The sequence below is a fragment of the Macroventuria anomochaeta genome, assembly GCF_010093625.1.
Source record: "Macroventuria anomochaeta strain CBS 525.71 unplaced genomic scaffold BU25scaffold_42, whole genome shotgun sequence".
NCBI classification, from domain to species: domain Eukaryota; kingdom Fungi; phylum Ascomycota; class Dothideomycetes; order Pleosporales; family Didymellaceae; genus Macroventuria; species Macroventuria anomochaeta.
In genome coordinates this window covers 117,510-135,850 of record NW_022985403.1, presented here as the reverse complement: position 1 = coordinate 135,850, position 18,341 = coordinate 117,510, and the positions used below count along the sequence as shown (strand labels likewise).

At 54.8% G+C, this 18,341-nt stretch overlaps 5 protein-coding genes across 5 annotated transcripts; 3 read left to right on the top strand and 2 right to left on the bottom strand.

Annotated features, from left to right (window-relative positions):
• Positions 1 to 1,576: 1,576 nt before the first annotated feature.
• BU25DRAFT_377137 (WD40 repeat-like protein) lies at positions 1,577 to 3,507 on the bottom strand. The gene is made up of 2 exons (XM_033704130.1): positions 3,388 to 3,507; positions 1,577 to 3,329 (listed from the first exon to the last, which is right to left on the bottom strand). Exons 1-2 carry the CDS (start codon positions 3,473 to 3,475, stop codon positions 1,870 to 1,872), a joined length of 1,548 nt encoding a protein of 515 aa, XP_033556931.1. The 5' UTR covers positions 3,476 to 3,507; the 3' UTR covers positions 1,577 to 1,869.
• A 304-nt stretch (positions 3,508 to 3,811) lies between these two features.
• Positions 3,812 to 5,343, top strand: BU25DRAFT_414985 (protein serine/threonine phosphatase 2C). The gene has a single exon (XM_033707427.1). The coding sequence runs from the start codon at positions 3,935 to 3,937 to the stop codon at positions 5,243 to 5,245; it is 1,311 nt and encodes a 436-aa protein (XP_033556930.1). The 5' UTR covers positions 3,812 to 3,934; the 3' UTR covers positions 5,246 to 5,343.
• Positions 5,344 to 5,420: 77 nt separating this feature from the next.
• BU25DRAFT_442980 (kinase-like protein) lies at positions 5,421 to 7,931 on the top strand. Its single transcript, XM_033709334.1, has 2 exons — positions 5,421 to 6,759; positions 6,812 to 7,931. The coding sequence occupies exons 1-2, from the start codon at positions 5,701 to 5,703 to the stop codon at positions 7,628 to 7,630; spliced, it is 1,878 nt and encodes a 625-aa protein (XP_033556929.1). The 5' UTR covers positions 5,421 to 5,700; the 3' UTR covers positions 7,631 to 7,931.
• A 2,615-nt stretch (positions 7,932 to 10,546) lies between these two features.
• BU25DRAFT_494820 (protein CFT1) lies at positions 10,547 to 15,238 on the bottom strand. Its single transcript, XM_033711805.1, has 5 exons — positions 13,170 to 15,238; positions 12,679 to 13,121; positions 11,543 to 12,631; positions 11,345 to 11,492; positions 10,547 to 11,289 (listed from the first exon to the last, which is right to left on the bottom strand). Exons 1-5 carry the CDS (start codon positions 15,151 to 15,153, stop codon positions 10,757 to 10,759), a joined length of 4,197 nt encoding a protein of 1,398 aa, XP_033556928.1. The 5' UTR covers positions 15,154 to 15,238; the 3' UTR covers positions 10,547 to 10,756.
• A 111-nt stretch (positions 15,239 to 15,349) lies between these two features.
• BU25DRAFT_377126 (putative lysosomal cobalamin transporter) lies at positions 15,350 to 17,716 on the top strand. The gene is made up of 2 exons (XM_033704129.1): positions 15,350 to 16,038; positions 16,086 to 17,716. The coding sequence occupies exons 1-2, from the start codon at positions 15,480 to 15,482 to the stop codon at positions 17,321 to 17,323; spliced, it is 1,797 nt and encodes a 598-aa protein (XP_033556927.1). The 5' UTR covers positions 15,350 to 15,479; the 3' UTR covers positions 17,324 to 17,716.
• The last annotated feature ends 625 nt before the right edge of the window (positions 17,717 to 18,341 follow it).

Sequence of the window (18,341 nt, the reverse complement as noted above, 5' to 3'; positions counted from 1 at the left end):
TGCTGCCTTAGTACATCCGATCTATTTACCGAGCGTCTACCGATCGGCTGGCTTACGCACTTATCGAATAGACGCACGTCATTGGCTAGTATCTCGCATTTCTCTCGATTTCTTAAGTCTATTCTCAGTGCAAGGTAGAGGGACTGCGCTGCTTGTCACGGCTGTCGGGCCTCACTTGCTCCAAACGTGCCTGATTCGATCACATCGCCAGAAATCCTGCTCACGGCCGTAAGGTGATGAACGCCTCGCTCGCCAGAGGCGTTTGGTATCCCCCCAGCTGTACAACCTATATTCCCATCTATCTAAGACATACGATCTCCCCACTCACATCTGCTTGTGTTACCCCCCAAAGACGCCAGATCGCGTCGCACAGCGCGGCAGCCGAGCGACCGTAAGAAGCAATGCAAACGCCACGAGCGCACAAAGTGCTTTGCAGTCGCAGCCCTCAGCCACCGTCAGATCACGCTAGCCGAGCCGAGTCGGGCAATTGCTGAGGCCCTGCTTGCACCCTGGCGAAGCAGTGATTTGTAGGGGTGATAATTCTCTGGATCTCTAGATCGCCGTTGGGAAGTCCCGTTGATCTTGATCGGTGGACTGACTGATAGACAGGGCAAGTACTTTTTTCCCCACGGCGCGTACGCGTACCCTATAGTACACAACGATGGTGGTATATCAGTTCCAGCCCTACACAGTACCCACTGCAGGAAGCACTTTCAGTCCACTGAAGATCCTCAATTGTTTCTTCACGCTCGCATCTCAAAACACTCTCCGACCTTGACCGGACGTCCCATCCCCTCACTCGTCTTCTCACCGATCTCAAAATAACCCCAATTCATGCTGCTGCCCATTCCAAGTGCCTGAAGACCGCCCTGGAAGTTGGGCTGCAATTTCACTTTTTCAAACCTTTGAGCATTGGGGGCGGCGTGTTTCCGCAGCGCTCATTCGCGAATTCCTACTAGTAATAATGCAGGTTGTAGAAGTGAGGCTGCAGCGGTGTAAGAACCCACATGCCGCTCCCGCCGGTGGAGGCGCGCAGCTCCACCACTCACATCCACAGCTTCTGGAAATCCAGAATCTCCTGCTCGGGTTTAGTAGCCAGGGTGCTGCGCAACCAGTAAGTGTTGATGTCTTGGCAGAGTAAACAGTGCACGGCTTTGTTGTGGTGATGTGAGTCACGTTTTCCCCGGCCTGAATCATAGGGCTGAGGTACCCTGTCCGTGATGATGTGGACAAGGACAGGCTTGCAGGCAGAATTACCTGCCCAACGTCAAAGTCTGGGACCGGAGATTTTGCGAAATGAGCAACGGCTAAAGCTCGAGCAAAGGCCAGAGCACGCTGGGCATACGTCGGCCGATGACGGCAAGATCACAGCCCTACGAGGTCCGAGTTCGAGGTTCAAGTCTTGACTTGTGCGTGACTCGCGGAGGAAGTCGCGATACAACGCGATTTGATATCGCGAAGTGGATCAACATACCCACTGAGCGGAAGCGCTGCGCTTTCCCATTGCTCGTCGCGCGAAGAGGACGCGATGCGACGCTTCAACCTCTGCTTTTGTTTGTTGCGGTGTAGAAGTTTCAGATTCGCAAATTCGTCCGATGCTCGATTGCGCGTACCTCCCTTCTTTGGAGCTGTTACCGATTATCTAGTCGTCCCAAATCGACAGTCGCGAAAGTGCGGTGAACAAACCGGAATCGCAATCATGACATTGTTGAATGTTTGAGACCTGCAGGTCAATGGATCTGGTTGCGGAGTAGTCTCCCTTGCTGGATGTATGAACTTCTACTTGCGATCGCGCGGTGCAGTATAGCACTCCTGGCTGTCTATCGCTGGATGCGGTTTTCGATGGCGCTTTTCTGTCCTCTCCATGTCTCATATCCCCTCGTTGTCATCCCTCGACCATAGCTTGACGGTTCGATCCTTTCCTCCACTGACGATCCACGCTGCATCGCTCGTCACGTCCGTACTGAAGACTGGTCCTGAGTGACCCTGCAGTGTCTTGCAGTGCGCCCAATCGTCTGCCGAGAAGATTTGAATATTCTTGTCAAACCCAGAAGATACAACGAATGTTGATGCCTTTTTGGGGATAAGCTCGCCCTCTGCATTGTGCTGCAGCGGTAGACCACTTGCTGGTCCGTCGGTCCCTTGATACCATCGCAAGTCGGTGACACCCCCTGTATTCGCGGCGATTGAGTTTGTTTCTCGCATGGCTCGTACGTCCCAGCACTTCATGAAACCATCTCCTGAGCCCGAGAGGAGACGATGGCCGTCTACACTCCAATCTAAGCCGTAGATGGGCTTGATGTGACTTTCCAGCATGTAAATCACGCGACCTGTGCGAACGTCCCACACTCGGCCGATACTGTCCAGCCCGGCACTGGCGACCAACGAGCCGTCCTGATTGAAGCTGACTGTGTACACCTCCTTCGAGTGGCCTTCTTGTGTCAAGAGCTCCTGTCCAGTTTCCACATTCCATAGGCGCCATGTGGTGTCGTCGGAAGCTGAGGCGAGGTAGCGTCCAGAGGGGTGGAAGGCCAGGCGACAGACGCGTTCGGTGTGGCCCTCCAGTGTCCGCAATGGCTTGTCGTCGTCCAGTGACCAGAGCTGCACCTTCCCTCCTGCTCCACCAGATGCAAGGTTGACGCTGCCAGACGACACAGTGCTGCCTGAGAGAGTTGCGCCAGGCACCCAATCTATGCCAGTGGTTCGCTCTGTGTGTCCTCCTCGGTATGCCTTCTTGTGCTCCAGGCTTGGAATTTCCAACAGCGCGACCTTGCCACCCCACGTGCCGTATGCAACATACTGTCCGTTTGGTGAAACGCGCACGATACTGACTGGCCGGTCGGCGGTCTGCGATCCGTATAGTTCGAAGCCCTTCAGCCTATCCTTGATCTTGTTGCGGTGCTCGACGTGTGCCTTGAGGGGTATTGTGGCTTCGTGGCGCTGGTATGCGATGCGCTGCTTGGCTCGTGGGAGGGAGTATTTTGCCATGTCTCGTCGCGCATCCAACAGTGACTGCGCGCCTTGGGTGTAGAACTCCTCCTGTTCGTCTCCAGGCGCCTCTGCGTCTTCCATGACAACGTCCTCGGCATCTTCACCCCCTGCCTCAGCTGCGTCCGCCAGCAATGCGCGCAAGCGGTCGCGCCGGTCAGCTGGTCCTTCGCCAAAAAGGGTGATGGGCTCCTTCAGCGAGCGGAGCCGTAGTCTGACGTCGCGGTCGGCGGTCGGTACGATCAGCTTGGCCGCGCGCTTCTTCCGCTCGAACTCGGCGAGCAGGTCCGAGGCCATCTCGTTGCCTCCTCCACCGGGCATGGCATGGTTGCGATCCAGTGCTGCGCATGTTAGCCCCGATGAACCCGCAACATGGGCGCAACGACTGCGAAAACGTACGAACGCTGGCATAGTCAATGCCCTCCATGGCGTGGTCGGCGCCATTCTCCTCCTCGACATAGGCCTGCCGCGCCGGGTGCATGCTCATCCTGGCTGACGGTGCCCCTCTGGTGCTGCGGGGGCGCAAGTGGGTTGTTGCATGTGAGCTGCGCGCGAAAAGAAGTTCCCCAGGCGGTAGGGCTGCTAGCGCCGGCTATGTCATCTGCCCGATGCTGCACCTGTAACGCGCTGCAGTAGTCGCGACAGGACCAGCGGAGTGGACAGATCTCGTGTAAAGACTCTTGTTTGCTGGAAGCACCGCTCCGCCAGTGGAGAGTGCTGTTACTGTATGCTTGCTCGAGCGTGGTGTGTTATGAACTTGATGATAGTAAGTGCAGCAGCGCGACCAGCTGGACCGGCGCGTTCCCTAGCCCAGAAGTTTGTTCATACCGTCGCCCTTGGTCGCATGGACATTGCGCCGCCACTATGCGCATTTCCTGTACCAACACCCTACCTACACCCTCCTCGACACCTACTGACGCCTGATTGCAAGGCTTGGGCCGCGGCCATGTCGTATGCCATCACCAGTGCCGCGAACGTTGCTCGACTCCCCTCACGTCGCGCAGCATCTGGGCTCTTTCTCTTTGCCCTCTCAGCAACCACGTTAGTTGCGCCTGTCCACTCGACACGCACAGCAAACCTCCACACACAACGGGCGCAGTCCCTCTATGCGCTACCCACATGTCCGCTGCATAGGGACACCACACCGAACCCAGCAGGTCTGCGGTCTTTCAGCTCCACCTCCCACCACTCGAGCAGCGCGCCCCAGTTCTCCTACCACGTCGCAGCATCCTACTCCGCCAAGCAGGACCGCTTCAATGCACAGCAGAACTTGTTCACAAACCCACTGCACGACCCCACGAAGCGCCACGAGGACTGGAGGGATTGCAAAGAGGGCATCGATAAGCGAAAGCGATTACGAAGTGGACAGGATGCCCTCTTCTTCAGCCAGGTGGGGGACACGAAGACCACGGCATTTGGTGTGGCCGACGGTGTGGGAGGGTGGGTAGAGTCGGGATTGGACCCGGCAGACTTCTCCCACGGCCTGTGCGAATACATGACCTGCGCTGCGCGCTCATTTCCACACGGCTTCAACACAACATCACTGCATCCCAAGGAGCTGCTGCAAGTGGCATGTGACGAGGTGAGCGAGGACGACAGCATTGAGGGCGGCGGCAGTACGGCATGTTTGGCGATCGCCGAGCCCGATGGCAACGTCGAGGTCGCCAATCTGGGCGATTCTGGTTTCATGCATGTGGGACTGAATGCAGTACGACACTTCACGCAACCCCAAACCCACGCCTTCAATACCCCCTACCAGCTCTCCAAGACACCCCACCGCATGCTCGTGCAGATGGCTGTGTTCGGCGGCCCATCAACGCTCTCCGATCTGCCCAAAGAATCGAGTGTCACGCACCACAAGGTTCGCCATGGGGACGTCCTCGTCTTTGCGACAGACGGTGTATGGGACAACCTCAGCCCGCAAGATGTGCTCGGCATAGTCAGCAAGCAGATGGTGGCTGCCGGTGCGTGGGTGGAGAAGGACGGCGCGATTGAAGTCGGACACGATCTGGCGAAGTTGGTGCAAGCTGGTACAGGTCGCAGAGCTGATAGCAAGTCTTTGCAGGCCATAGTAGCCACTGCGATCGCAAAGGAAGCGAAGGACACAGGGCTCAATACCCGCCGCGACGGGCCCTTTGCCAAAGAAGTGCAGAAGTACTATCCTGGCGAGAACTGGCATGGCGGCAAGCCGGATGACATTGCGGCAGTGATTGCCATCGTGCTCGAGGAGTCGTCGACTGTATCATCAAAGCTATGATTCGGATTGCGTAGCAGGCGCTGAAGCCGGGTTACCAGGACATGGCGGCGTATTCGCATAGACCATTGTTGGTGGTTGTTTTGACTGTTGTATATCACGTTGGTCGGTAGGATGCTGTAATCGTCCCACAAACGACTAGACGAAAGAGAAAATGCAACTTGAAACCCAACCAAGTCAATTCTAACTGAACATTAAAGAAGCATGACATAATTGCGCAGAAGTCTAGACTATGCGTGTTTACGCGGTCATTGCCCGGGCAACGACGACACACGAACTCCACATCCGTCGCGCACGCTCACAACCTCACAACTCAACCCACCGCCAGCATCCCTACAGCGAACAGCCGCCTTCCCTCTGGGCCTTATGCATGCGCAACTAACACTACAGCAAACATTCGCTAGCCAGACAGCCTCTCCGCCCACTATATAGCGACGCGCCCGACTCACCGCTCCGCAATGGCTACCGCGTCCCCCACGCCGATGGGCTCCTACGGTCGCATGCGCGTGCAGTCTTCGACCCGGGTGCGCAGAGACTCGCCCATGTCGGTACTGGGCGAGTCCCAAGGCTTCTCGGCCAATGCGCCCATGATGCAGAACATCGACATTGGCGACAGCTCAGACGACGAGATCCCGCAACCTATGAAGCTTAGCGCCCTTACAACGGCACTGCTTGCGCAAAACGATGTCATGTCCCCAGAGAAGAGAAAACCAAAGTTGAAGATCTCGCGCAACGGGTCAGCCTCCAACACCCCTCAGAGGGCACAACACGACTCCGTCACACCTGCGCCGAGTCTGCGCATCAAAAGAGTGCCGCTGCGCGGCGCGCCAATGCGCAGACTACGAAGGACTCCCCAAGGCGAAGAAGACCACCCACCGTCACAGGACCAAGAAAACCTTCCTGCCTCTGTTGTCAAAGCAAAAGTGGAGCACCCGAATCTGCCCGACTCCGTTCTCAAGATGAGCGATTCTGTTATGAAGGTCCGAGATGAGCGGGATATACGGCCTGCGCAGCACCATCAATCACCACTTCAGAGACATCAATCGCCCGTGCCACAACAACAGCAACAACAGCAACAACAGCAACAACAGCAACAACAGCAACAACAGCAAGAAAAGCCAATGCCGTTGCAATCTAGAGACGCCAACACACCCCGGAGACCAGCGCCACCACCGCCGCCAAAGATGTCGGTCCTGGAGACTGCCACTGCAGCTGCCGGTGCTGCAACCGCAACGAAGCAGAGGGAACGCAAGAAGAGGAGCACATTATCTGTGAACGGGAAACACTACTCCCAGATGGATCGAATAGGACGAGGAGGTAGCTCAGCCGTGTACCGTGTCATGGCAGAGAACTTCAAACTCCTTGCTTTGAAGAGAGTGAAGCTTGAGGATGCCGACGAGGCAGCAGTACGAGGTTACAAGGGCGAGATTGATCTCCTCCAGAAGCTCAAGAATGTCGAACGAGTAGTCCGCCTCTACGATTGGGAGGTTGATGAGCAGCGACAGATCCTCAGTGTGGTAGGTCTTTTCTGCCCTACTTGAACATATTGCCAGCTAACTTCCACAACAGCTCATGGAAATCGGCGAATCTGATCTCGCCCGCATCATCCGGATGAAACTCGATCCCACCGACTCCTCCGTTCCCGGCCAACTCGACTTCTCCTTTACACGCTTCTACTGGAAGGAAATGCTCGAATGCGTCGGCGCCGTCCACGCGCACGACATCGTCCACTCTGATCTCAAACCTGCAAACTTCCTCCTCGTCTCTGGCCGCCTCAAGCTGATCGACTTCGGCATCGCAAACGCCATCGAGACCGACCACACTGTCAACGTGCACCGTGACTCCCACATCGGCACGCCCAACTACATGTCCCCCGAGAGTCTGGAGGACAGCGCGGGAGGCGCGCAGGGACAGTTGTCGAACGGCAACGGATCGAAGGATATGGCGTTAGGCAAGCCATCCGACGTCTGGTCCCTGGGATGCATTCTGTACCAAATGGTCTACGGCCGCCCTCCATTCGCACACATCGCCAACCAAATGGCGCGTGTCCTCGCCATCGTCAACAGGCAGTACGAAATCCAGTTCCCCGACCTCGGGGTGGGCGATGTCCGAGTTCCTCCCGGCCTCAAAGCGACACTTAAGCGATGTTTGAACCGCGACCCGAAGCGCAGGCCCACCGTTGCGCAGCTGCTGGACGAGCGCGACGTTTTCCTTTATCCTGATAGCGGAGACGATTTGAGGATTCCGCAGGAGCTGTTGGGCCAAATCATCCAGAGGGTCGCGGACCGATTCAGGGATCCGAATAAAGCTACGCCTACGGATGATGAGATTAGGCAATACCCCGCCAGTTTCTACGAAAAGATACGGCAGCTGTTGGAGAGCGAGTAAGACTCGGACTGGCTGTTTTGGTTGTTTTGGCGGTTGGATACTTTACACTTCACCTTTACATTATACGCATCGTTTCGCTTTGGCGGCATTTTGGGGGTTGGGTTTTGACTAAAAGCGACGTATCATGACTAGCGCTTGGGTTTGGGTTTTTTACGATCTTGGGGTTTGGGTTTGGGGGTTTTGGATACTTCTTCTGGTTATCATCTTGCATTCGAGCGTTATTGCTTGGATAGCATGGTCTGCGGCGCATTAGCATCGCTTCGAATACCCGTCTCCTTTGTACATGCCACCTTGGTCTCTGCTTGTTCATACGCAGTCTGAATTGCATTCAAGTCTCTGCATACAATCCTCACCCCTTCATCATTGCCTTTGCACGTGTGCATGCAGATACAAAAGGGAAGGAAGTGTCTAGGTCGCATTGTGCCTTCCCCTTCATCAATTGAAGTTCCTTCCTCAACTCTGATGCGCGCTTCTCGGTTTCGCAACTACACCAGCATATGAAACTGTCCGTTTCGTCACCCTCCTCCGGCTCTTCTTCTCACCATCCCTTGTTACCGGTAGAGAAAGAAAGTCCTGAGTCTGAAGTGCATATTCCTAGTTTCGTCGCGTAGCTGTCGACAGGTGGAGTTGAAAGGCGCTACAAGAGGGCAGCAACTAATAACTTGACCATCCTGACTTTCAAGGATGTTCGTGTTTGCTCAATGAAGGCAAGGCCGCCGTTGGAGGTTGGAGGCAGCTTGTAGCGAGACTTCATCATCGCCAATAGCTAGGGCGTGCATCCTGTTGCGGAGCTCGGCAGGTAGGTGCAGAAGAGAAGCTCTTTTTTCTCTTTCTTTTTAAGTCGCGGAGAGTGTTATGTATGGTGATCAGCATCAACAGGTCAGAAAGAAGTGAGATCTTACATAAAGTCACGATCCATGTTGACACGCTTCGAGAGACTGGGGGTCGCCAGAACAGTGGGCATGCGTTGGCAGTGGAAGAAAGCAGAGAGCGTCGCGCGTGGAGAGATTAAGAAAGAACGATGTCACATCAGACAAGGCATTCTGGGAAGGGCACTTTTACCTACCTTCCTCACAGCACAAAGTCATTATTCACTCTTTGTTGCTCAATATGTGCTACAATAACCCTTGATGATGATGAATTAGCTGCACCGTTATCGTTCATCTGGTAGTTACAGGCACATTCTTTTTTGAACATTACACGATGCTCGACTCAAGTATTCCTTTCCTCTCCCTTCTGGAAACTTCCGATCTAGAGTGATAGGACAGCAATATGATGTTGAAGCTTTCTTTGGCCGGAGACTAAAACACGATCTCAACGAGCTCCTTCTGCCAGCAATAGTGCTTAATGTGCGCTTGAATCTCCTCCTTGATTGCAGTACCATCCTCGGGGCTATCCATGTATTCGAGATCAAGGGGGCGGCAATTAGTCTCAACTCCTACAAGCCCCCAAGTGTGCGCAAAAGATCGCGCACAACGCAGGATGCTCACGTCACTTCCCACTTCCCATTCGATCTCATAACTTCAATGTCATCATGATGTCGGAGATGCTCACACTGCTGATGAACTCGGAGCGGTTGCTGGAGCGCCTGATGAATCGAGCCAGGGCGTGGGGAGGACCGCAAATGGTGTTTAGCGTGAGGTGCATGCCGATAGTCTCGTGGCGGATTTGTCTGCAAGTTTGCTAAAGCGCAAGCATTTGCTTGTGGAGGATCCAAGGGTCGAAAGAAGAAGAACCTCTTGGCCGACGTATCGCTCCAATCCTGCAATTGATCAATATGTCGATGCCACCAGCTGCAAGCTCGTAGATCTTGTTGTGCAGCTCCGCCGGAAGACGTAATAGAGGCGGCTTTTGTTGACTGTGATGTGTGCTGTCTCGTTAGTGACGGCACAGAAAGGAACACTTCGGTACCTATGTGAGACCCTGTTCCATGCTTACAATATGCAGCACGACGCCGCTATTTAGTCAGAATTTGTAGAGGAGTAGTGTTGATGTAGAGAGTGAGAACGGGTGGTGAGGAAAAGAGGAGCGGATTTCGGAAAGGTTGGCTAGTACGCGTAGGTCAGATCACAGAGTTTTGTGTTCACTTCCAGCTCAAATCAACAACACAAATCGATGAAGTGCGAATTCGGATTTGGCATCTCCAGGGCTTCAATCGTTCCAATGCTCTCAAGACTCGAAGTCTGTGACTCATTCTATCCTACATCCAGGTTCATCCATGTGTCTTCATCTGAATTTGTGGCGGCGTGGGCCGCTGTAGTACACTGATAGCTACGGTTAACGATAACGTAGGACTATCGGATCGATAGAATACTGCGTTGAGTTGCTATCTAGCTAGGAGAAGACGATATATACTGGCCCTGGAACGTGCTAGTCCAGAACAGTCTAAGCAATGGTAATCGGGTCTCGTACGGACCAGCTGATACCGCAACAGAATCTCACCCTCTGAAAAACACATCAGGCCTTGCGGATGGTTGACTGTCTCCCAGGTAGGGTATCAGCTGGGGACCCTGATCTCCCTAGGCTGCCCCTGCCTACCTTGCTCGAAGACGCGCTTCAATTCAGTCACTATGATCTTCTTATCTGCCTCAGGGTAACTGCAAGCCCGGCCAATGCACAGTGATCATCTTGAGTCCATTCAGTCCACGCAATCTCGCTGGAACCCGATACAGCCTATTTTCACCGCCCAGAAACGCTGGTTGTGGGGGTAATCGCCGATATCGTGGTAGCCGTTAATCGTCACAACACCGATTCAGTGTGCCTTGTCTCCGCTGCGTCTGACGAACCTCATGACATCTAGAAGCGTGCCGTAGAAGTTGAAAAAGACAAGAATCATGCCTGTGTTTTCTTGATAAATTTGACGAGATGCAGACGATGAATTATTATCCTCAAACTTTGAGCTAACCATGTTTCCTTCCCGTGAGCGTCGAGCGGTGTGCATTGTAAGGTAGGGAAGAGGAAGAGAAAGAGGAAGACGGGCGGCGTCAATTGTACCGCATGACACTAATGCGGCTTAGCGCGCAGGTGAAGGAAAGGACGCTCACGATACATGGCAAGTGCACCTTCTCACCTTCGACCAAATCGTTCGCACAACGCTTGAGCTTGCAGACACCATCTACCTAATTATCATTTCCCTCTCCCGCCAAACACGCCCCATCCCCCAAGCACCTCCCGCTCACCCCAGAACACCCACTCTTGAGCTCCAATCTTGCTTAACCCTTCTCTCCTCTTCCACTCTCCCAGCTCACCCCATCTCATCAGCAGATTTCCATCTACCATACCGCGCCCCACACCACCGGCATCCCATCCACCCTCTTCAGCATCACTGATACGGAAAGCCTTGGGATTCAGACCACACGCCGACTCCAGTGCATTAGCCAAGAAAGCACTGAGGCCCGAGAGACGGCGGTAGCTTGATTCTGATAGTGGTGTGATGAGTGCAAGTGTTCCTGACTGTGTCGTGTGCAGGATTTGATGGATTGGCTGCGAGGTTGAGGGGGTGTCCATGTCCACGTCGTCGTCGTAGTCGTTGGCTGTGCCGAACTCGGAGGTCGCTGGCATTTTGAGAGAGGATTGAAGGAGCGTGAGGGTTGTGGGGAAGTGTGCTGTGTGAAAGGTGGATTTGTGAAGGAGGCGTGCTCCACCTGCAGATTTGGGGTCTGTTATTGCGATTAGTATGTTGTGTGCTAATAGGAGCAAGGTATGGGAACGTACTCTCAGGATCATACTGCAGGACCTGCAGATTCATATCTGCGTCTGCGACAATGATGTGGAGCTGCTCGTCAAAAGGCAGGAAGTCAGTCGCGATGCACTCGAGATGGTGTCTGCTGCGGCCGAAGAGCATCATCTTATATGGCTCTTCCTATTCAAATGTCAGCACTGTCACTCTCAACCTTCTCAGGGCCAACCTACAGTGTAGCCTGTGAACCAGACGCCCTTGAACGCGTCGCCCATCAGCAGCATACCCGTATTTGGCAGGTTCTTCAGCGTGGTGACGTAGCATTGCATGTCCATGAAAGCGACCGGCAGCAATGTACCGTCCTCTTTCAGGCCTCTGACCATACATTTCTGACCTTGTGCCATGATGAGGAAACCTTGTGTGCCGAGCTCCGAGACGGCAGACACTGCACCCTTGACCTCGTCTTTCACGATGAGCTTCAGACGCTTGTTTGTTTCTGGGCGCTCAGGATCAGGAACGACGTTGATCACCTCGAATATTCGTATGTTTCCCTTCGTTGCGAGGTCTTCGCCGTGGACGATTGACGTTCCGACTGCGATGAGGTCTTTGCGTTGGTGGGTGGTTTCTGATACTTCAAGGTTGAGGGTCTTGATGCACAGCACAACTTCTTGTGGATCGAGGAGGTGGCTGTCGATCTCTGTCCATGTCTTCTCATCAATCACCTTCAACACGCCACGCTCAACATGTGGTTTGAAGGCAGTGTCTTCTTTGGGCAGCGCTTCATGGTATGTATCGTCTGGGTTAAGAGCGAATTCTTCGTATTGCCCTGTGCCCACGATGTAGAGCCCCTTCGGATGGTAAGTGAAGGTGTGAACCTCAGAGCCGAACGGCAGTTGCCGTGTAGCCCAGCCAAGATGTCCAAAATGTGTTTGTGTGGGTAGTTGAGAGATGCGGAGTGTGTCAGTGGCGTCCAGGTATGCGAAACCACGCTGGCACGACGACGTGTGGAAGCGCGTCAGACCCTTGACGGCTCTGCCGCTCATGCTGACGACACGAGGCGCACTTGAAGATTCTCTGAAGATAAATGCTGGTGACGCTCCGCGCTGGAAGACAGTGCTGTAGCCGCAGATGTTGTCTAGTGCGAGGAGGGTGCTCTCGATCTTGACTTCCTCTGAGGCTTCGTCTACCTCTTCAGAGAATCGGGGAACGTGTTGTTGAGACAGCTTGACCCACCTGAGGTTCTTTGTCCACAATTCGGTCGAAGATCGTGCGGGTGAGTGGAAAGCTTTGTAGATGACAAGATCATCGTTGGAGGTTCGGATCTACCGAGTTTAGTAAGCTTTCATCAACCCTCGCCGGTGAAACTTACGATAAGATGTGGTGATCTTGTAGTCGAGTCACCGAGGTCAGCGGCGAGGAGCTCGGTGATGGTAGCCTTGCCTGCACTGCGTCGAGGCACATAGTCCACCGTCAATACTGGTGGTAGGAATCCCAGGCCCTCTGCGACGTAGCTCGGTTTCTCCAGCGCCGACATGGCGAACACATGCAGCCCGCCTTCTGGTGTCAACAGGAAGGCAAAGACCTCGGTAAATGTGGATGATCTGAAGAGTGATGCTGACAGCCACTTAGTCGAAGACAGTCCGCTAGCCTCAACGTCTTCCAGTTCGCCATCACCGCTCGCCTTGAAGATCTTGACGCTGGAGTCCTCACGCAAGATTAGCAAATATGGGTCAGCGAAGCTCGCGTTGATGATGCGAAGTTCATCACCACTCTCTTCGTCTTCCATGGGAAGGATCTGGTCCATATTGAGCTCTGATATCTTGTCAATGCTTATTCACTGGTTCCGGGGTGATGACTTACCAGAGTCATAAGTTCGAACTTCGGTGCGCATGACCTGTACCACCTTGGTTCCACGTGCAAGCACGCTAACACTCAACGTTGACCCCTCCTCGCGCTCGAAGTCGCCCTTGTCGGTAGCTGTGAGCTCGTTGCCGTTCACTTCGTACACTGTGGTGACCTCGTCGCCATCCTCACCAGCTCGGCAGACCACCAAGTACTGGTCGTAGTCGACATCAGAAGACATATTGGCTTCAGTATCTTCGCCGAATGCAGCGGAGACACCCTGGGGCACCGCCTTCTTAGCATGCACAGCCCACAAGCCCTTTGCTGACTCTAGCTCTGTCTGCGCCAGCTTGACAGGGTGCAATTCTCGGTTCAGAGTAGTGATGGCGCCAGCAGCACCCCGACCAGTTGAGGCGACGATCTCGCCCTTGTTGAGCGAGTCGGTGTCCTTACCAGGATGCAGAACGACTTCGTTGATGGGCGCTATGCTTGGTAGAATGTCGTGTATCCTGAACGTGTACGATCCAGGTGCTGAGGGCTCTGCAGCAGCAGACGTAATCTTCTTCACAGTTGGCGCAGTGTCGTAGAGGTCATCGTCCAGATCGTCAACTTCGTCCTCGATGTCAGACATATCGTCCTCCTGTTCGAGACCTGCGTCTGACTGCTTTCGTCTCAACTGATTTGCGGCGCCTATCCAGCCCAGTAATGCGGACTCACCATCCTCGCTACCGACGAACAGACGTCCACGTCCCAAGCTGGTTGTGCAGGAAGCGCTCGTTTTGAGGATGTGACCGCCATGCTCTGCGTCAACAGGCTGCACAGTCATGCCAGACACTGTGCGTCCGTCAAGCGTAAAAGTCAAGATGAGCAATCGTCCATTGTTCAGCACGATGAGTACGTCACCAGTCTCCTGGGACAACAGCTCGACCGTGCAGCCCTCGAGACGAAGCGCCAGTTCAGACTGATCGCTCAGTGGGAACGATGAACAGACCTTGGCAAACTCGTTTACAGCCACACCATTCGTCTTGCCAGACTGGTCGACATGTATGACTTCGTTCGCTCCGACCAGCAAAGCACCGCCAATTGGATGTGGCAGGGGTACTACACGATTGACATCGTAGGGCAGCCCCGTGACAGACAGCAGTGTGGTGGACGCCTTGTGTTCGAGGTCGAGGGTGAAGACGGTGTAGGTGAGGATGTCCTTGCGGTAGGCGAGCAGTGACGGGGCGGTGGCCTGCGAGGCGGCAATCACACCGAACGTGGGCTCGCGGTACTCGTGCAGAAAGGCGAGATGGACAGGGTGGGCGAGGGTGGGGTCGAGGTTCGTCAGGGGCAGCACGAAGGAGCTCGAGTAGGGCGTTGCATGCTCTCCGTCGCCGTTCGACGTGTCCTTGTTCTTGGGCTCGTCGTCCGAGTCGTAGTCGTCCTCGGCCAGGTCGCGCTGGCGGAAGGGCAGGATGGCGAGGTTGTGGGTGCCGAATTTGAGGGCGGCGCATCTGTTGCTGGGGTCGGCAGTGAGGAAGTTGTGCGTATCTTTCAACTCAGCACTCCACGGGGCAAGGCCAGGCAAGTCGAGGTTCTCATAGTAGTGTATTGATATTGTATGGAGGTTGTAGTTCTCCGGGTCCCACTCCACCAAGCTCAGCTTCGCGTCCCTGAATGCCACCAGCAGCGCCTCCGCCTTCGACTTTGTGTTGAGCACCTTGATGCGCGCGAGCGAGATGACGGTGCCGGCGAGGGGGAACTCGCCCAGCAGCACCAGCTTCGACGTGTTTTCGGTGCGCTGCACCTGCACATCGGCCGCCTCCGTGTCGAGGTTCGCGGCGGCGCTCTCGGCGCCGTCCCCGCCGCTTCTCACCTCGGTGACGGTGGAGCGCAGCTCGAAGACCTGCAGCAGCGAGTTCTTCGCGACAACGAGGTTGGTCGCGCGCGAGGACACAAAGGGCAGGCTGACGGCATGGCTGACGGCCGTCGGCGGCGCGAGCTCAGTGTAGCATTGCATTGGAGGTGTGAGTAGCTGCTGCACTCTTCATACTACACACAGACGTGTTGACAGTGAGTATATCGAGTCGCGCTGTTGTCGTGTCGTGTCAAGGAGCTGCAGCCAAGCATTGTTTCACTAGCGCCGTTGTTTGGAGCTCTGATGTGCGCCGTCGTCGATCCCGCGGCTGCAGGGCTAAGAACGTCATCCTGCTTCTCCCACAGAGAACAAGGCCGCAGCACAAACGCACCCCTCACACATCACATCCTTCAGTCGCGCATCTGAAGTGAAGAGGGCGTGCATCACCTCACATTCCATTGGACTGCAATTGGCCGCATTCCAGCACCATGGCGCTCATCCAAACCAGCCTCATCTGGGTCGCCTACGCCGTTGCGATTGGCATCCTACTAGCCATAGCCTCCGTCTTCGTCTTCGTCTACCAGACGCCCCGTGACCGCGCCGTCTCGGTTACCATCGTGTGCATCTTCACCACTCTCGCACTGCTTGCCACTGTCCTCCTCATTCCCGTCGATGTCGCCCTCGTCTCGTCCACCAGTCGGTCCAGCTTAGGCCGCAAGAAGGATTGGGCGACGCCCGAGAAGGTCCACGACATTACCCACACCCTGCAGATCGTCTACTACCTGCTCTACTCGCTCGACGCTGTCCTCTGCCTGCTTGTTGTTCCCTTCACCTACTTCTACAACGAGGAGTACGACGAGGATGCTGCTGAGCACGGCGAGCAGACTGCGGGACAGAGGATCCTGGGCGCGCTGAAGTACACAATTGCGTTCTTGCTCTTCGTGGTCATCATCTTCCTCGTTGGCTTCTTCGTCCCCTTCGCGAAGCAGGCAAAGGGCGACAAGGGTCTGGACCTCGACTTCTTCAAGCACCTGTTGGCCGAGAACCGTAAGCTGCACCATCCTCACCGCATATCGTGGTACTAACACTGTCAGATGGCGAGCGTGCACTCTCATTCGCTCTCGGACTCCTCATGACCATTGGAACCATCCTGTTCGTTCTCTACACTGGTGCTGGCATGGCACTTCTCCCTGTTGCTATGATCAAGTCTGCGCCGTCCATCTCCGCACCGACTCTCGCTGCGAACACCGCGTCGCAGCTCGAGGTCAACCGTGAGCGCCAGAGGCAGCTCGAAGGCCGTGCTGAGGGTCGCCAGAATGGTCTCGATGCCAGGGACAGACGTGAACTGGAGGCTCTCAACCGCGAGGAGCGCACCCTCATCCGCCGCGAGCGTCTTGCTGCTGAGTCCAGCGGCGAGGACAGACACTGGATCGTCAAGACCTGGATCAAGATCGAGGCTATCTTCCGTCCTCTCAAGCTGCTTGGCGGACTGATCCTTATGGTATTCGCTCTTGTCATCTTCGCCAGCATGCTCATCACCGGCATCGACAAGGCCAAGAACTCCATCTGCGGCGCCCACTGCGGCTACATCCTGGCCCAGATCAACATCTTCCAGCCCCTGAACTGGATTCTCGTCAAGTCCTCTAAGGTCTTTCCCATCGACTACGTCCTGTTCCTGATCCTCACCCTTTTCCTCTTCTCCGCCTCTGTCGTCGGTATCGCTACAGCGGGTATCCGCTTCCTCTGGCTCACCATCTTCAAGATCCGCAAGGGCCACACCTCCCCACAAGCTCTCCTCATGGCCACCGTCCTGCTCACCCTCATCGTGCTGGCCATCAACTACTCCGTCGCAATGGTCGTTGCACCCCAGTACGCCACCTTTGGCCCTCAGACCTACTGCGACCTGCCCGTGAACCACGTTGGCGACCAGCCCGACTGCTCCGAGCACAAAGAGGCTATCAAGGCATGCTCCGAGCTCGCAGATAACCCCGTCGCTCACAGCGTCTGCACACCCTCCGTGCTCAGCACCTTCATCAACCGCGTCACCATCAACTTCCCCTTCTTTGGCGTCGTCTTGTTCTGGGCCCAGTTCGCCTTCTTGGGCGTCTACCTTGTTGTGTTCCTCACAACGCTTTTCAAGGTGCCGAAGCTGGATCAGGAGCAGATCGACCGCGACCTGGAAGAGGACGAAGAGGAGGGTCTGCTTGCCAGCACTGGACGTAGGTTTGGTGCTACATGGCAGGACATCACCGGCCGGTCAAAGAACAACAACTACGGCACCGCTGAGTCGAGGAACGGCGGGCGCAGTGCTGAGGGGGAAGGCCTGTTGTAAGCAATTTTATCTTGATCCCAAAGATTGGATACATTTCTTCATGGAAGACAAACTGTTTTTTTTTGTTATTAGTACATCGGTGATTTCCTCTGGGTTTTCGGGTTAGGATGGATACATGTTCATGATACCTCATGTTTTGGCGTTGCGGTTTTTCCATCTTTAGCTTAGTCAAATCGACGTGTACACTGCTCATGGTGGGTTGGTTCCTCCTGGTTGCGACTTCCCATGCTCCCGAGTGCCTAGTTCACGACTCTCTGAACTTCAGCATCGTCTGTTCATGCTCTTCCTCCTCACTCACATCACGACATTACCACCTTGTATCAGACCGCTCTTCCGTTCTCATGCGATTTTCAGCGGGCATCAGGTAGTGTTCAGAAATGATACAGAGTACACACGTCTGAGACTGCTTCTGGTTTCACTCCACATTCAATATGACCCTCGCAACATAATCAACCATATGCCGGAAATCTACCTATAAATTGAGCATCGAGGAGTGTCCTGCTCTTCAAAGAATGGTCACGAACATATTCTGTTCCAACGCTTCTGGCTAGACTTGATCGCTTACGAGGACGTCTTGTCCAGATACGCTGTCTTCGAACCCTATTCACAACCTCAAGACCTTGAACATCAGCTCCCGCTTTCGAGTTGTTATGGAGACGCATATGTATGAATGAATCAAGTCCTTTCGCGTTGGTACATATGATTGAGGGATTTTGTTTCTGCTAACTTCGTTTGTTGACATTCACATATGGCGGGACCAATTGCTGAGCAAGTGAGGCGGTCTGCCTTGTAGTAAATGAACTCGTGGATAGATTACAGGGATGAGAGGATCATAGTGGCCTATGTGCGTGGACGGGCTATCATGGGCGTGCCATTGGCGTTGATGTGGGAAGGAACGAAGGTTCAGCACAGTGGATTTCAGACTTGACGTGTCGGACGTGTGGAGACTACAGCGAGTTGCATTTGGGTTCAGTATTCAAAATGAGTTTTGTTTCACGGCCACGTCTTCACTTGGGGT

What these genes read in the sequence shown, in the direction of transcription:
- BU25DRAFT_377137 (XM_033704130.1), bottom strand. Translation starts at nt 3,475, where the DNA reads ATGAGCATGCACCCGGCGCGGCAGGCCTATGTCGAGGAGGAGAATGGC. An exon ending in CATTGACTATGCCAGCGTTC is followed by an intron (nt 3,330 to 3,387) that starts GTACGTTTTCGC and finishes TAACATGCGCAG; the next exon opens with CACTGGATCGCAACCATGCC.
- BU25DRAFT_414985 (XM_033707427.1), top strand. Translation starts at nt 3,935, where the DNA reads ATGTCGTATGCCATCACCAGTGCCGCGAACGTTGCTCGACTCCCCTCA.
- BU25DRAFT_442980 (XM_033709334.1), top strand. Translation starts at nt 5,701, where the DNA reads ATGGCTACCGCGTCCCCCACGCCGATGGGCTCCTACGGTCGCATGCGC. An exon ending in AGCGACAGATCCTCAGTGTG is followed by an intron (nt 6,760 to 6,811) that starts GTAGGTCTTTTC and finishes CTTCCACAACAG; the next exon opens with CTCATGGAAATCGGCGAATC.
- BU25DRAFT_494820 (XM_033711805.1), bottom strand. Translation starts at nt 15,153, where the DNA reads ATGCAATGCTACACTGAGCTCGCGCCGCCGACGGCCGTCAGCCATGCC. An exon ending in TCTGGTTCACAGGCTACACT is followed by an intron (nt 11,493 to 11,542) that starts GTAGGTTGGCCC and finishes ACATTTGAATAG; the next exon opens with GAAGAGCCATATAAGATGAT. An exon ending in CCTGCAGTATGATCCTGAGA is followed by an intron (nt 11,290 to 11,344) that starts GTACGTTCCCAT and finishes TCGCAATAACAG; the next exon opens with ACCCCAAATCTGCAGGTGGA.
- BU25DRAFT_377126 (XM_033704129.1), top strand. Translation starts at nt 15,480, where the DNA reads ATGGCGCTCATCCAAACCAGCCTCATCTGGGTCGCCTACGCCGTTGCG. An exon ending in GCACCTGTTGGCCGAGAACC is followed by an intron (nt 16,039 to 16,085) that starts GTAAGCTGCACC and finishes TAACACTGTCAG; the next exon opens with ATGGCGAGCGTGCACTCTCA.